General features: G+C 45.3%; 1 protein-coding gene and 1 long non-coding RNA gene across 2 annotated transcripts in view; one reads left to right on the forward strand and one right to left on the reverse strand.

Annotated features, from left to right (window-relative positions):
* LOC132391733 (insulin-like growth factor-binding protein-like 1) overlaps positions 1–1,481 on the reverse strand; it is a 40,806-nt gene extending 39,325 nt beyond the window's left edge. The window contains 2 exon segments of the mRNA XM_059965293.1: positions 948–1,409; positions 1,412–1,481. Coding sequence (XP_059821276.1) covers positions 948–1,409; positions 1,412–1,466 — 517 coding nt within the window. The 5' untranslated portion in view covers positions 1,467–1,481.
* Positions 1,482–1,660: 179 nt separating this feature from the next.
* On the forward strand, positions 1,661–10,376 carry LOC132391735 (uncharacterized). The gene is made up of 3 exons (XR_009511337.1): positions 1,661–1,709; positions 6,552–6,596; positions 10,318–10,376. It is a non-coding gene; the product is annotated as an uncharacterized LOC132391735 (long non-coding RNA).
* The last annotated feature ends 6,291 nt before the right edge of the window (positions 10,377–16,667 follow it).

Raw genomic sequence — 16,667 nt, forward strand, 5'->3', positions numbered from 1 at the left:
CAAAGACTAGGTATCTGCCAGAGCCCAATGCGCTAAATTAAAAGCGTGAAAGGGGAGTCCAGAGGGAGCTTGCAAACAAACCTCGGACAGTTGGGGGAATTTGTAGACACGACCGGGGCTCATTAGTTTTCTCGGAACCCGATAGCCAGCTGTTCGGAGCACGAGTCCCTTTATTGCCCCTTTTTACATGGCAGATCATCAGAGTGGGCATACGTGCGGACACAGGGAGAAAGTAGCGAAATAAAGGGACGGGAGAAGTCCCAGCCTCTGCCTAACTCTCACTTTCCGCCGTGCGTCTCCTCTCCCCGGGATGGTCTCGTCTCCCCATTCCATCCTCCCATCTTTGGCATTTGCTGCGTCTTTCTATCCGCTCGCCTTCTCAACACCTGTCTTTTCTCCCCTTTGTTTCCGACCCACTTCTTCTGTTCTTTTCCCTCTCTCAGAGAACCAGGGGGAGCAGCAAACAAAAAGTCAGGCAGACAGATAGATGGATGGACAGGAAGAAGAAGAAACGAGAACGATAAACGAGAGAGACGGATACACCACGCAAATGAAGGAATAACGGGAAGACGGGGGTGGCGCGGGGGAGGGGGTGTGAGAAAAAGGGAACGAAGAAAGGAAGAAATAAGTGTTCGGCCAGCATGAAGTGCTCAACAATTTAATACAATTGTTCCAGTCCACCCTTCTCCTTCTCCCTCGTTCAGTTTCCCCCTCTACACTTGTTCAAGCTCTCCCTCCTCCGTCCCCAACGCCTAATTTCCGATGTCCTGCGCCCACTTTCCCTCCGCCCCCTCACTTCCCACCCCTTTCTGCTTCTGCTCCATCTCCTATCTTTTTTGTTTCCTCATCCCTTTCTTCTGTTCTTCGCCTTCCTGCTATCTCCTTGACCACCACCACCACCACCACCCCACCACGCCGCCAACCCCCGTTCCCTGCCCTCTTCTTACCGTATTTGCACTCCCCGTCGTGTACTTTGTGGATCTTGCCCTTTTGCTTGTGCACGGATAGCCAGCTGGCCAGATGCAAGGCGCAGATAGTGGGATAGGTGTTAGTGTCCGACCCACACACTGGGTAGTCGTGTTTGCAAACGCAGGACCCGGTGCCCTCTTCTTCCTCCCCTTCCTTCCCCTCCTCCTCTTCCCGCCGCTGTCCGTCCGCTGAGGTCAAGCACACGTATCCGGGGGCGCAGCGGCCGTGCCTTAGACCCCGACCACCGCACCGCTCGTCCTGAACTCCCAGGCATCGGTCACAACAGCCGCACTCGTCCTTCGCCAGTAGTTCGGGCACTCGGCACTGCACGGCCGGGCAGTCGGTGGGATGGCATCGGTCGCACCCTGATTGGGCTCCTGTGCCCCAGATTGCCCCTCCGAGCATTAGCACCAAGAAGGCAAACTCCATGCTCGCGGCTCCTGTGAGAGTGACCCACTCTGGATCCCAGCTGCTAACTCGACGCACACATCATTCATTATTCATTAGGCTTCCACACGCCAGCGGCTGTGCACATTGGACAGGTTTGGATCCAAAAAAACCCACCCCGCTAATTCCCAGCCAGTCATTCACCATCTTCCTAAATAACAAGCAATGTCTGTTCCAATCGCACCTGGGATCCTCAATGCCTGCCAGGAGTTCACAACATGCCCCACTCACCTTCCCGGATACCCAAGCCCGCTCCCCCATCGGTGAAGCGTCTGCCACGGTTTCTGAAGCAGGTCGGCAACAGAGCATTGGGCGCGCGATAGGCTTTTTAATGGTCGGACTTCGCAGTGTTTGAAAAGAAAAAAAAGACTTGTAAACACGACTGCACATAAACGCGAAGTCTTTTTGTTTCACGGCAACAAACAATCTGCTGGAGGAACTCAGCGCGTCGAGCAGCATCCGTGGGGGGAGAAAGGGGTTGTTGACTTTTCGGGTCGACGCTGTGCGTCAGGACGGTGCATTTCCCCTCTCAATAGCTACTCGACCCTTCCGGCAGGTTAAGTATTGCTGTGAAAGCAAAGGGCATTGCGTTCCTGTGGCGCCTTTCGCCATCTGACGCCACTCCGAAAACTCCGGGGTCACCAAGGTACTTTTGAAGTTGCTTTTCCCACAGTGAAGTAAGAAAGGCGTCAGACATTCTCGCGCAGCATGAAATTGTCAGCAGGAATAAGATGTATAAAAATAGCGCCCCTTTCTTTAAAAAATGATGGAAATATAGATATTGATCATGCCAGTGAGATTTATTGTTAATATTGGTGCGGACTATCATATGTAGAGGACAGGACAAAGCAACTGGAAAACTGCCACCCTTGCCTCAATACTGCATTGCAATAGCAGCCTGGATTGTGTGCTCCAGTTTCTGGAATGGGACATAGTCCAAACGCTTTTGACTTGGATGTCAAGAAAACGAAGTGCTCAGATCAGTTCTTGCCAGTTTTTAAAGCTCACCTTGCCTGATTGTTCTGAAAGCCTCCCTACCCCAGAAGGTCACCTGGTCTGACTGATGCAGTTTTCTCACCTCTTCACCTTCTTGCAGAGGGTTGTAAATTTAGTCGGCTTTATCTTGGATACGAGCCCACAAAGTACCTAGGGCATCTTCAAAGAGCAGTGTCTCAGAAAGGCAGCGTCCATTATTAAAGACCTCCAGCACCTAGGGCATGCCCTTTTCTCACTGTTACCATCAGGGAGGAGGTACACACACTCAATGAATCAGGAACAGCTTCTTCCCCTCTGCCACCCAATTCCTAAATGGACATTGAACCCTTGGACACTACCTCACTTTTCTAATATATAGTATTTCTGTCTTTTGCACAAATTTTAATCTACTCAATATACATATACAGTAATTGATTTACTTATTTATTATTATTATTATTATTATTATTTTATTATGAATTTTCTTCTATAAGATGTATTGCATTGAACTGCTGCTGCTAAGTTAACAAATTTCACGTCACATGCCGGTGATAATAAACCTGATTCTGATTCCTTGCATTTTGCCTCTCAGTCACTATGTTTTTCCTGGCTCTGGGTACCCCCTCTAGTACATCAATTGACTTCTCTGCATTTCTTCAACTACCTGTCACCAACATTTTCTTAGCCTCTCCAGCCAGCATTATCCTTATATCCATTGAGTCCCTATTCATAAGATCATAGGAGCAGAATCAGGCCATTTGGCCCATCAAGTCCACTCTACCATTTCATCATGGCTGATATTATCCCCCTCAATCCCATTTTCCTCCCATCTCCCAATAACTTTTAGTACCCTGATTAATTAAGAACCCATCGACCTATGTCTTGAATGTACTCAATGACTTCGGCTGTACAGCCATCTGTAGCTCAGAATTCCACTCTCTGGATAAAGAATTTTTTTCTCATCTCTGTTCAAAATGGATGTCTTTCAATTCTGAGGTTGTGCCCTCTTGTATTAGACTCTACTGCAGGAAGCATCTTCTCCACATCCACACTGTCCAGACCTTTCAAATTCAAAAGGTTTCAATAGGGAGGAGGCAGAAGAATGGGGTTGACAGGGATAATACATCATTCTAATAAATCACTTCCAAAGCCTTCCTGCACCTCTGAATTTTGACTTTCTCCCGATTTACAAAATAGTGCAAAGTGAATGACCATGCATACCCTACATGATATTCCATCTGCCACTTCTTTGCCCGTTCCCCCAATCTGTCTAAATCCTTTGCAGGCACCCTGCTTCCTCAACACTACCTATCATTCCAACTATCTCAGTATTGTCTGCAAGCTTGGCCACAATTTTACTTTAATGTGAAAAGAAGCGGTCCACTGTGGCACACCACTAGTCACCGGTAGGCTACCAGAAAAGGCCCCCTTTATTCCCAATCTTTGCCACCTATCAGCCAATCTACCCACTATACTGCCTTTCCCATAGTATCATGGGGTCTTATTTTGTTGAGCAGCTTCATGTGTCGCACCTTGTCAAAGGCCTTCTGAAAATCCAAATAAACAACATCCACTGATTCTCCTTTGTCTATCACAAGATCACAAGACAAAGAAACAGAAGTAGGCCAGTTGGCCCATCGAGTCTGCTCCGCCACTCCATCATGAGCTAAACTATTCTCCCATCTAATTCCAATTTCAGGCTTTTCCCCCATATCCTGCTTGTTATTTACACAATAATTCCAACAGATTTGTCAGGGACGATTTCCCCTTGAGAAAATTATGCTCTTTGGCCTATTTTATCACGTGCCTCCAAGCACCCCACAAACTCATCCTTAATAAGACTCTAACATCTTTCCAACCACTGAAGTCAGGCTAACTGGTCTATAATTTCCTCTTTTCTGCCTCCCTCCCTTCTTAACCAACAGAATGACATTTGCAATTTTCCAGTCATTACTAATGCCTCCAATCTCTTCATCTACCTCTTTCAGAAAACTGGGGTGTAGTCCACCTGGTCCAGGTGATTTATCTGCCTTCCGACTTTTCAGCTTCCCAACCACTTTCTTCTTAGTACTAGCAATGAAACTTACTTCTGCCCCTTGACACTCACACTTCTGGCAGTCTGTTAGTGTTTTCCATAATGAAAATTGATGCAAAATACTTATTAAGTTCCTCTGCCATTTCTTTGTTCCCCTTATTACCTTTCCAGCATCATTTCCCAGCAGACTGATAACCACTCTTGTCCCTCCTTATATGTCTGGAAAAAAACTCTATCTTTTTTTGTATTATTGGCTACCTTACCTTCATGTTTCATCTTTTCTCTCACTATGGCTTTTTTAGTTGCCTTCTGTTAGATTTTATAAGTTTCCTAATCCTTTATCAACCCACAGAATTTTGCTATATTATATGCCCTGTCTTTTGTTTTTATGCTTTCTTTGACTTCTTTTGTCAGCCCAGTTGCCTCATCCACCCTTCATCTTTGAAAGAAGACTCTTCATCTTTGGGTTATATATTTCCTGCACCATCTGAATTTTCCCTACAATCACTAGCCATTGCTGTTCCGCCTTCATCGCTGCTAATGTCCCCTTCCAGTGAATCTTGGCTAGCTCTTCTCTCATGCCTCTGTAATTGTCACTATAATACTGATACATCTGATTTTGTCTTCTACTTCTTGAACTGCAGGGTGAATACTATCCTATTATGATCACTGACTCTGAATGGTACCTTTACCTTAAGCTTTCTAATCAAATCTGGGTCCTTACATAAAACCCAATTTAGAATTTCCTTTCCCTCAGTGGACTCAAGCACAAGCTGCTCTAAAAAGCCATCTGACAGGCATTCTACAAATTCCCTCTCTTGGGAATCAGGACCAACCAGATTTTCCCAATCTACCTGTATATTGAAATCTACCATGATTGTCATAACATTACCCTTTTTACATGCCTTTTGTACCTCACTTTGTAATTTGTAGCCCAAATCCAGGCTACTGAGTGGTGGCCTGTATCTATCACTCATCAGAGTCTTTTTACCCTTGTAGATTCTTAACTCTACCCATAAGGATTCTGTATCTTCTGATCCTATGTCACCGCTTTGTAAGGATTTGACTTTATTTTACCAACAGAGCCATCCCATACATTCTGCCTACCTTTGATACAATGTTTACCTGTAATGTGAAGGGTTTGTTTACTTGCCGGTTGAAAGCTGCTTCCACCATGCTAGTCGTTGATTTTCCTGTTTGAAGGTTGCAGCAGCTCTTTCCCATCGGTTGCCTTGCACGTCACGTCACTGGTGTCCCCTTCCAGGCACCTCAGGAGTATAAGAACAGCACATATGAGAGACTCACTGGTTTTCTTTCATCTCCAAGGACTCACCTTTACACCGGGGTTGCGACCAATGCTGAAGAACCATTGGGAAACTATGCCACAGAGTCAAAAGAGCCCAATTAGCTAAATATCGATTTGTGGAATGTTCAGTTTTGTAATTGTGTAACTTGGGGAGATTTAATGAAGTACCTGTTAAATTTGAAATGTTACTGAATGTTTAGTGTCCTAGTTTTTGTAACTTGGGTGTCTTAGATGAGTACTTGTTTGACTTAGCTGTTTGCTGAAAGTTTTACTGTTTGTCTGTAAATAAATGGATAGTGTGCTTTTGTCTTCTGTCTCAATTACCAAACCCATGAACCTGCTTCCACTTAACAGTATCCTTGGATGTTAAGCTCCCGTGATCTTCTTTCAACCATGACTCAGTGATATCCTCTAAATCATACCTACTACTCTCTAACTATGTTACACAATCATCTATTTTATTCTGTATACTGCATACATTGAAATATAACACCTTCAGCTCTATATTCATCAACCCTTTTTGATCTTGGCTGCCTGTTACAATTTAACATTTCACCGACTGCAGTCTTGCCCTATCATTTGCCTGTCCTTCGTCACAAACTCACTACACACTGCATCTACTTGTATACCAACTGCCCCAGACACAGCCCTATCACTCCTGTTCCCATCCCCCCCACCAAATTAGTTTCCCTCCTAACACTTCTAGCAAACTTGCCTGCAAGGATACTTGTACCCCCTCAGTTCATGTGTTTTCAACTCACTGCACCTCTGATCTCTTCAATTAACATTCTTTAATACCTGATTTCTGCTCTATTTCAGATGTACCTGGAAACCAAGATCCCATTCCAGATGGCAAAAATGAAGGTAAAAGTCCAGAGTTCCATGAGTCTGGAGATAGAAAGCCTGAAGGTTGAAAACCAAAATCCTCAAGTCCGGAGGTAGAGGTCCGAAAGTTGGGTCTTCAAGTCTGAGTCAGGAATTGGATGTTAGAGGTCGATGTCAAGGACTGGAGACCCGGAAATGGTCTACCCTGGAATTGGTGCCTGCCTGTGGGTGGGAATGTGATAAGGGGCTTGTTTTGCTGTTGTCTTGCTTTGTTCTGTTGCTCTCCCGGCTTGTTGCATTTCTCAGTTCAACAAGAACTACGCTTTCCCGTACCATCAGGAAGGCAAAATGGAGAATATTCAGAGAATATACACGGAGAATATACAGCCATTTCTATGACACCAGAGACATGAACTGTATGATGCAGGGCATTCAGACCATAATGGACTCCAAATCCACCCTGCACGTCTACGGTGGTGGTGCTTCTCTTCCAGATATGCTGAATATCTTTTGCACCGTTTGATGCATGGAACGATGGGCCAGTGAGGAAGCCCCCCCCCCACCCCACTGAGGAGCTAATGTGAGGAAGACCCAAGCCAGAGTTAACCCATGTAAAGCCGTGGGGCCTGATTACATACCCTGTCGGGTACTGAGGGACTGTGCAGCCCAGTTAACAGAGGTTCCATCAAATGTCAGAATGCTGTGTATCAACTTTAGCTCAGCTTTTAATATGATTATTTAATAGCTTTTAATAGGTACGGAAGAGTTTCCAAAGGATTGGAGGGTTGCGAATGTTGTTCCTTTATTCAAGAAAGGGAGTAGAATTAGACCAGGAAATTATAGACCAGTGACTCTTACCTCAGTGGTTGGTAAGTTGATGGAGAAGATCCTGAGAGGCAGGATTTATGAACATTTGGAGGTATAATCCAATTAGGAATAGTCAGCATGGGTTTGTCAAGGGCAGGTCGTGCCTTACGAACCTGATTGAATTTCTTGAGGATGTGTATAAATGTACTGATGAAGGAAGAGCAGTAGATCTAGTGTATATGAATTTCAGCAAGGCATTTGATAAGGTACCCCATGCAAGGCTTATTGAGAAAGTAAGAAGGCATGGGATCCAAGGGGACATTGCTTTGTGAATCGAGAACTGGCTTGCTCACAGAAAGCAAAGAGTGATTGTAGATGGGTCATATTCTGCATGGAGGTTGGTCACCAGTGGAGTGCCTCAGGGATCTGTTCTGGGACCCTTACTCTTCGTGATTTTTATAAATGACCCAGATGAGGAAGTGGAGGGATGGGTTAGTAAGATTGCTGATGACACAAAGTTTGGTGGTGTTGTGGATAGTGTGGAGGGCTGTCAGAGGTTACATTGGGGCATTGATGAGATGCAAAACTGGGCTGAGAGGTGGCAGATGGAGTTCAACACAGATAAGTGTGAAGTGGTTCATTTTGGTAGGTCAAATATGATGGCAGAATATACTATTAGTGGTAAGACTCTTGGCAGTGTGGAGGATCAGAGGGATCTTGGGGTCCGAGTCCATAGGACGCTCAAAGCAGCTGCGCAGGTTGACTCAGTGGTTAAGAAGGCATATGATGTATTGGCCTTCATCAATCGTCGAATTGAATTTAGAAGCTAAGAAGTAATGTTGCAGCTATATAGGACCCTGGTCAGACCCCACTTGGAGTACTGTGCTCAGTTCTGGTCGCCTCACTACAGTAAGGATGTGGAAGCCATAGAAAGGGTGCAAAGGAGATTTACAAGGATATTGCCTGGATTGGGGAGCATGTCTTATGTGGATAGGTTGAGTGAACTCGGCCTTTTCTCCTTGGAACAATGGAGGATGAGAGGTAGCCTGATAGAGGTGTATATAAGATGTTGAGAGGCATTGGTCGTGTGGATAGTCAGAGGCTTTTTCCCCAGGGCTGAAATGGTTGCCACTAGAGGACACAGGTTTCAGGTGCTGGAGAGTTGGTACAGAGGAGATGTCAGGGGTAAGTATTTTACTCAGAGAGTAGTAAGTGTGTGGAATGGGCTGTCAGCAAAGGTGGTGGAGGCAGGTACAATAGGGTCTTTTAAGAGACTTTTGGATGGGTACATGGAGCTTAGTGAAATAGAGGGCTACGGGTAAGCCTAGTAATTTCTAGGGTAGCGACATGTTCGGCATAACCTTGTGGGCCGAAGGGCCTGTATTGTTCTGTAGGTTTTCTATGTTTCTATGATCATGACTCAGAAGCCGGTGGGTAAACTGTCCTCTTTGGGTCTCAACACCTCTCTCTGCAGCTGAATCTTGGACTTATTAACAGAAAGACCACAGTCTGTGTTTGCAGAAAAATCTCTAGCTGCATCACACCTCGCACCAGCACCCTCCGGGGACGTGTGCTCAGCCTGCTGCTGATGAATGACATTGCAGGATCCAGTTCACTTCGAATCATCAGGTTCACTGATGACACAACAGTGGCTGGCCTCATCAACAATGACAATGACATGGTGTACAGAGTGGATGTAGAGGGGCTGGTGGAATGGTGCAGGCACAACAGCTTGAGTCTCAGTGTGGCTAAGGCAGAAGAGATGATTGCGGACTTTAGTCTGACCACTGCTGACTGCACATAAAACAGCTTCTCCGTGGAGAGGGTTTGGAGCACCAAGTTTCTGGGAGTGCACATAATGGACAACCACACCTTGTCCCTCAATACTGCCTCCTTAGTCAAGAGCACACAGCAGTGTCCGCTCTTCCCAAGATGAGTGAGGCTCCCCCCTCCACTCCCATTCAAATCAATTTTTACAGCAGCACTATGGAGAGTGTCCTGACCAGCTGCATCACTGTCAGATATGGGAATTGCAAGGACTCAGACCACAATATCCTACAGAGGATTGTGAGGACATCTGAGAGGATCATCGGCGTCTCTTTTCCACCCATCTGAATACTTATCAGGAGCGCTGTGTACAGAGAATTGTCAGTGATCCCTCCCATATGTCATCAGGCAGGAGGTTCAAAGCATTAGGACAATAACTGTTAGGGTGGGAAATAGTTTCTTTCCCCTGTCTGTGAGACTACTGAACTCCCTGCCACTATCAAGGTCTCACCTCATACGAAGTGGCAACAGTGTTATACTATTTACTTTTTAACTCGTGATTTTAAATGCACCTTATTATTTTTGGTAATAGTATTTTAAGTGTTGGCGTGTGAGTTATACGTACTGTGTTGTTCACCTTGATCTGGAGGAACGTTGTCAGCTGAAATGACAATAAATTTGAATGTGAACTTGCAGTTGTGGTGTTCTGTGGAACATTGTGTATATGCTGTATTGGTATCAGAATGTGTGGTCACACTTGTATTCTGCCTCTAGCACATCCTTGGGTATGTTGGTTATTTCGATGTAAATATAATAAATACATTTCTCCAGCATTTTCTGTGTGTTGCTTTGGATTTCCAGCATCTGTTGAATCTCTGTGTTAATGATATTCTGCCTGACCTGCAGAGATCTTCCAGCATGTTGTGTGTGTTGCTTTGTGATAAGTAAATCTGAATCTGGATCTGAGAAATCTTTGCAGAAGATCACTCCATGTAATAATCAGCATCCTGGAAGAAGTGTTTCCTGATATGTATTTCTTAAGTGTTTCTTAAACATGTATTTTGTGTATAATTTCCAATTCATATTTGATACCCTCTTTCTGCTGCAATATTGTGCAAATTACAATTGTTTTTTTCTCCTTTGCATTATTTCAAGACTTCACTCTATCTTTCTTTTCCTTTGCTAGTTCTGCAGTCAAACATTTTTGAAGCTTTGAAGAGTCAAATGGAACGTTTTGAAGGAAGCTGAATTTCAAAGGAAGTGAAGAAATGTATTTATAATTTACACTGAACAATGAGCGAGAGCAGAATGTTAAGGCTGCCTCTACATGTCCAACTATATGTGGCTTCAGTGTGTCAATGGCATTCTCTATCACAATACACGTGTTTCGTTGCTATACTTTGGTCTGTAACTTATACAGGGATCTCAGCATTTCTTGCCACCGGGCTACAAAGCTATTGAGAATAAAAATCCTCATTACCCTTCGAAACATTAGGTTCCTTCAAAACTCTGCTCATCACCCTTGTTCTTGCTGACAACGTTGAAGCTACAATGCCTCAAAGATTGTTTTCAAACCCTTCCAGCACTTATCTTTCTGTACATAAGCTCATGCAGCCCTTAAAGCCTTTGAAATCTCTGGGCTGCTCTTGGTGGTAACTATACTTCCAAGTGCCAATGTCATAATCACTGGAATTACAAAACTGAACTTAACTTCTCCATTCCCTGTTGACTAGGCTCTCTATTGAAGGTGGCACCGAGAAGGCATACAGGAAAGAGTTAGATTGGCTGGTTGAGTGACTTTACAACAACCTTGCACTCAACATCAGCAGGACTAAAAAATTGGTTATGGATTTTGGGAAGCGGAAGCCAGGAGAACACATACTAGGTTTAGCAGTGAAAAGTGTGAGCAGCTTCATGTTCTTGGGCATCAACAGAGGATGTTGATACAATCACAAAGGAGGCACAGCAGTGGCTATACTGCATTAGGAGTTTGAGAAGATTCAAATGTCATCAAAAACTCTACAGATGTATTATGGAGAGCATTCCAATTGGTCACATCACAGCCTGGTATGGAGGTACCATTGTGCAGAGAGTTTTCGACCCAGCCAACTCCATCATGGGCACTAGCCTGCCCACCATTGAGGATATTTTCAAAAAGTGATGCATCAGGAAAAGGATATCCCTTAGTAAGGACCCTCACTTTTCTGGACATGCCTTTTTCTTATTGCTACCACAGGGAGAAAGTCCAGCAGTCTGAACATTTTAGGAACAGATTCTTCCCTTCTGCCAGCAGATTTATGTACGTTCGATTGACTCAAGAAAGCTACCTCGCTATTTCTCTTTTGCACTATTTATTTAATTTATTTTTAAAATTGCAACCTGGATATTTTGTCAAGTTTAAGTTTATTGTCATTGAACTGTATACAGGTACACTGCCAAACAAAACAATAGTCCTCCTAACCAACATGCACATCCCTGTATGTTTAACCTACACACAACGCATAAAGTAATATTACCATAAATCAGTTAACAAATAGTAAGGTTCATTTTCATCACAGGTTGAAAAGTAAACAGTATAATACTACTGGTACTTCATACATGGTGAGACCTGGGTGATGGTAGGGAGTTCAGTAGTCTCAAAGCTTGGGGGGGTGGGGGATGAAGTTGTTTCCCATCCGAAAAGATGTATCTCTGACCTGATGTAGGGGTCAAATAAATTTATGGATGGATGAGAGGGATTGCTGACAATGCTAAGGACCCTGGGTATAGAGTGCTCCTGATAAATATCTCAGACGGGTGGAAGAGAGACCCCAATGATCTTCTCAGTGGTACTCGCAATCTTTCGTAGGGTCTTGCAGTCAGATATCTTGCAATTCCTGTTCCAGTTGGTGATACAGCTGGTCAAGACTCTCTCAATGGAGCTCCTGTCAAAGCCGGTTAGAGTGGGGAAAGGGAGCCTCACTTACCTCAATCTCCTCAGGAAGTGGAGACGGTCAAAGGTTCAAAGGTCAAGTTTAATGTCAGAGAAATGTATACAGTACACACCCTAAAATGCTTTTTCTTTGCAAAACATCCACAAAAACAGAAGTGCCCCAAAGAATGAGTGACAGTTAAACGTGAGAACCCCCAAGCCACCCCCCAGCTCCCCCCACCTGTGCATAAGCGGCAGCGAGCAATAATCTCTCCTCTCCACCGCAAGCAAGAAAGCAGGCATTGGTACCATCACCGAGCCCGTGTGCTAAGCGATAGCAAAGACACAGACCTTGCAGTTACCCCATAAGCTTCGCATTTCATCTGAATTCGACAACCCACAGGTTCTCTCCCTGGCAAGGGAGAGTGAGGTGTCCCCCATTTTCACAGTGAGCAGGAGACCTAACAACAACCCGCTGGTTTACGACCTTAAAAGTTTGTTTCATCACTTTTTTTGAGCTCTGTGTCCGAAGATGGCAAAGACCTTGGATCTTTGAGCCCACAGCAAAAGATTTTCCAGCCTCCCCGGCGACATATGAGTCTCCGGCCATGACACCGACCCCCGATCTGCCCGTCTGCAGAACCCCGAGATCTGAGGCTTCTGAACATGATCGAGACTCTCAGGCCAAACCCTTGGCATGTCGAACAGCAGCCAGTTGTGGAACCCCGAGAATGGGTCCCATTCCTGCAAAGAACCGAAGCCTGCGTGTAACTCCAGGTCAGGGTCTTCAAAAGAACCCTAAAGGGGAAAAGTAAAGATGTTAAAGGTAGAAATAGAGCTGTTTCTGAAGATGCAAGCAAAGGAGTCGCCGTTAGGCACCATCATCCTCCTGGGCTCCACCCCAAAGCTGGCGTACTTTCTTGACTAAAGAAGTGGTGTTGAGGGAGCAGGTGAGATTCCCCACTATGTGCACTTCCAGCAACTTGCTGCTCCTAACTCTCTCCCACAAAGGAGCTGTTTATGTGCAGTATAAAATTATCAGCCTGTACCTTCCTAAAGTCCACAATCGTCTCTTTGGTCTTGGCCAAGTTGAGACTCAAGCTGTGCTTGCACCATTCCAGCAGCCCCTCTGCCTCCTCACTGTAAGTTGTCTGTAATTGTTGATGAGGACAACCACTTGTGTCATCAGTGAACTTGAGGATTAATTTTGAACTGGATCAAGCAGTGCAGTCATGTGTCAGCAGAGGACTCAACAGCCCTGGGGGAAGCCCGTGCTCAGCATGTTAAAGCTAGAGACATTGCTGCCACCACGGAATGGCTGTGGTCTTTCTGTCAGGAAGTCTAAGATCCAGTTACAGAGGGGGGTGTGCTGAGACTCAATGAGGACAGTTTACCCACCAGCACCTGAGGGATGACTGTATTAAATGCCAAGCTGAAGTTGACAAACAGTATCCTGATGTATGAGGCACCATTTTCCAGGTGGAACAGGATAGAGTGGGGAACAGAGGCAGCAGCATCATCAGTGGACTGACTTGAGCGATAAGCAAACTGGACAGGGTCCAATGTAACAGGAAGATGAGACTTAATGAGATCCATAACCAACAACTCAAAACACTATTATTGAGGCCAGAGTCACTGGGCTTTAGTCTTTAAGGCAGTTCACTAGCACTATTATGGATACTAGGATAATGGTAGTTACCTTGAAACCTCCGGGGACAGTGGACTGACTGTTCCAGAGAGATATTGAAGATGTCTGTTAAAACCTCTGCCAAATGGGCTGCACAGCCGGCAGAGAATATTATTAGGCCCTGCAGCTTCAAATGGATGGACTCTGGCTATGGTCTTCCTCATGTCAGCTGCGATCTGACAGAGTGCCTACTTCCTTGCTGGCCCATCGTTCCGTGCATCAAACCATGTACAAGAAATGTTCTGCCGATCCGGAAGCTAAGCGCAGGGTAAACTTGTAGTCCGTTATGATCTGAGTGTCCTCCTGTCTGTGGTTTCACAGAAATGGCTGTATATTCTCTGTGAATGATCACGTTTTGTCTTCCTGACAGCATGGAAAGGTGCAACTCTAGCTGATCTGAGAGTCATCTCAAAGGGTTTAATGTCAGAGAACTGCATACAATATACATCCTGAAATGCTTTTTCTTCGCAACCATCCATGGAAAACAGAGGAGTGCCCCAAAGAATGAATGAAATGTTAGAACCCCAAAGTGCCCCCCAGCTCCCCTTCCTCCTACACATAAGGGGCAGCAAACAACAATCCCCCTTCTCGCCACCGGGGAAAAAATGCATTGACACCTGCCACTGAGTACTCAAGTGTGAGCAAAGCAACAGCAAAGACACAGACTTGCAGTTACCCCAAAGACTTTGTGTTTCACCTGGTATTTGACATACCGGGCTCTCTCTCTCCCTAATGAGGGAGAAAGAGGTGTTTCCGTTTCACAGCGAGAGGGGAGACATAACAAAAAACTCACTGGTTTACGATGATAAAAGTCCATTGCGTCCCTTTTCTTTTCAAGCTCTCTGCCCAAAGATCTCAAAGATCTCGGGGCTCTTGGCCAACTTCCCCAACAACACACAGATCTCCTGCCATGACACCGACCTCCAATTTGCCTGTCTCCAGAGCCCCAAGATCTTAGGCTTTCAACAACGAGCCAAACTCTTAGGCCGAGCCCTTACAATGCCAAAAAAAAAAAATGGCAAGCTGTGAAACCCCGAGAGTGGGTCCCATTCCCACACAGAACTGTGGTCAGCGTGTAACTCCAGGTCAGGATCTTCAAAAGAACCCTGAAAGGGAAAAATAGAGATATTAAAGATGGAAATAGAGCTGATTCTGAAGATGCAAGCAAAGGAGTCATTAGCCCACCCAAGCCCCACCTTCTAATTCCCTGAACTGAAAGCTTCCTGATCTCTCAGCAGTGCCCAGACTTCCACTGTCAACTATGGCTTCTGATTTGCCCTCACAAAGGTGTGTTTAATAACAGTGATGCCCTCATAGCACTTTGATAGCCAGTCACTGATCCTCATATTCATGATATTAATGTGACAGTCGCAGATAGCCGCCTTCCTGAACATATTCTAGTCCGTGTTTTTAAAACAGTCCTACAATGTTAAAGTTGCTCAATCTGACCAGGTTGTTACCTCCCTTTGAATCAGTGGTGTGTATGCAGGAGTTAGTGGTCAGAGTATCCAAGGAGAGGGCAGTGCGCAGACTTCAATGTGCTAGGATGTGGGTATAAACCAGGTCTAATGTGCTCTCACCTGTGGTAGCAAAGTCAGCACTGTTTAAGTTAGCACAGCTGAAGTTGCCTGCAACAATAAAGAAACTGTCAGGGTGTGTAGCTTGGAGGTCACTGATTTTCATCTCTTGCACTGTACTACTGCCCCAAAACAACAAGTTTCATAACATACATCAGTGATAATAATCTGCCTGTCATCCCCCACTATTTTTAATTTTAATGCTCAGTACAAACTGCCTCTTACACCAAGCTTTGATCAAATGTTCCAACACTTTTCTTGATCAACTTTCTGAAGATAACACACTTGAGTGTCACCTAGGGGTGTATGTGTTAAATATGTGCAAATTGATACTGTTGCCTAGAGCACTTGGAATTTGGCTTAGTAGTTGGATCCAGGGTAATTTCCAGCTCTTCAAGAGCACTGGGGTTGTGTTCCTTCTGTTCATAGATGGATTTTCAATGCAGAATGGATTCTCACAAATAACCTTACTTTGGAGTTCTGACTAGTGCCCAATCCAGACAGAGGTTTGAGAGGAGGGGATTTCACTCAGGTTGACTGATTGAATAGAAGGCAGCAGCAGCTCATGACAGTTTGTCTGGAGCTCTGACCAGTGACCAACTGGCATTGGGATTGATTAGCTAGAGCAAATTAAACGAAGGTAGTGGACAGAGTCAGAATGGTGAGGATTTAGCTCTTCGAGGCTTCAGCAAAGAGAGGGTTCAGTTAGAGAAGTCAAAATAGAAAAGCTGTAGGTAAAGTTTTTTCCCTTCCCTTTATAGCTGCTCAGCTAGGACAGTAGAGATGCCAGGCAGGATAGTTGAATGCTCCTCCTCTGGGATGTGGCAAGGCCGTGTGACCTCCAGTGTCCCTGACCACTACAACTGCAAGAAGTGCATCCAACTGCAGTTTCTAAACATCTGTGTGGAGTTGGACCTGGAACTGGATGAACTCCAGATCATTTGGGAGGCTGAAAGGGTGATGGACAGGACAGAGCGAGAGATAGTTGCACTCAAGGTGCAGGACACAGGAAGCTGGGTGACAGTCAGGAAGAGGAAAGGGGTTAAGGAACCAGCGGAAAGTACCTCAGTGGCCATCCCATCAACAACAGGTATATCACTCTGGGGGGTGGGGGAGAGAACAGGAAAATCACTGTGGTCGGGTCTCTGGCACTGAATCTGCCTTCATGACTCTGAAGGGAAGATGGAAAGAGGCAGGCTATGATGATAGGGAATTTATTAGTTAGGGGAATGGACAGGAGTTTCTTGTGGCAAGAACATGATTCCCAGATGGTATGTTGCCTCCTGGTTGCCAGGGTCTAGGACAACTTGGATCTAGTCCTCAGCATTCTTAAGATGGAGCAGGAACAGCTGGGGGTTGTG

This window comes from Hypanus sabinus, chromosome 3 (assembly GCF_030144855.1).
Source record: "Hypanus sabinus isolate sHypSab1 chromosome 3, sHypSab1.hap1, whole genome shotgun sequence".
NCBI classification, from domain to species: domain Eukaryota; kingdom Metazoa; phylum Chordata; class Chondrichthyes; order Myliobatiformes; family Dasyatidae; genus Hypanus; species Hypanus sabinus.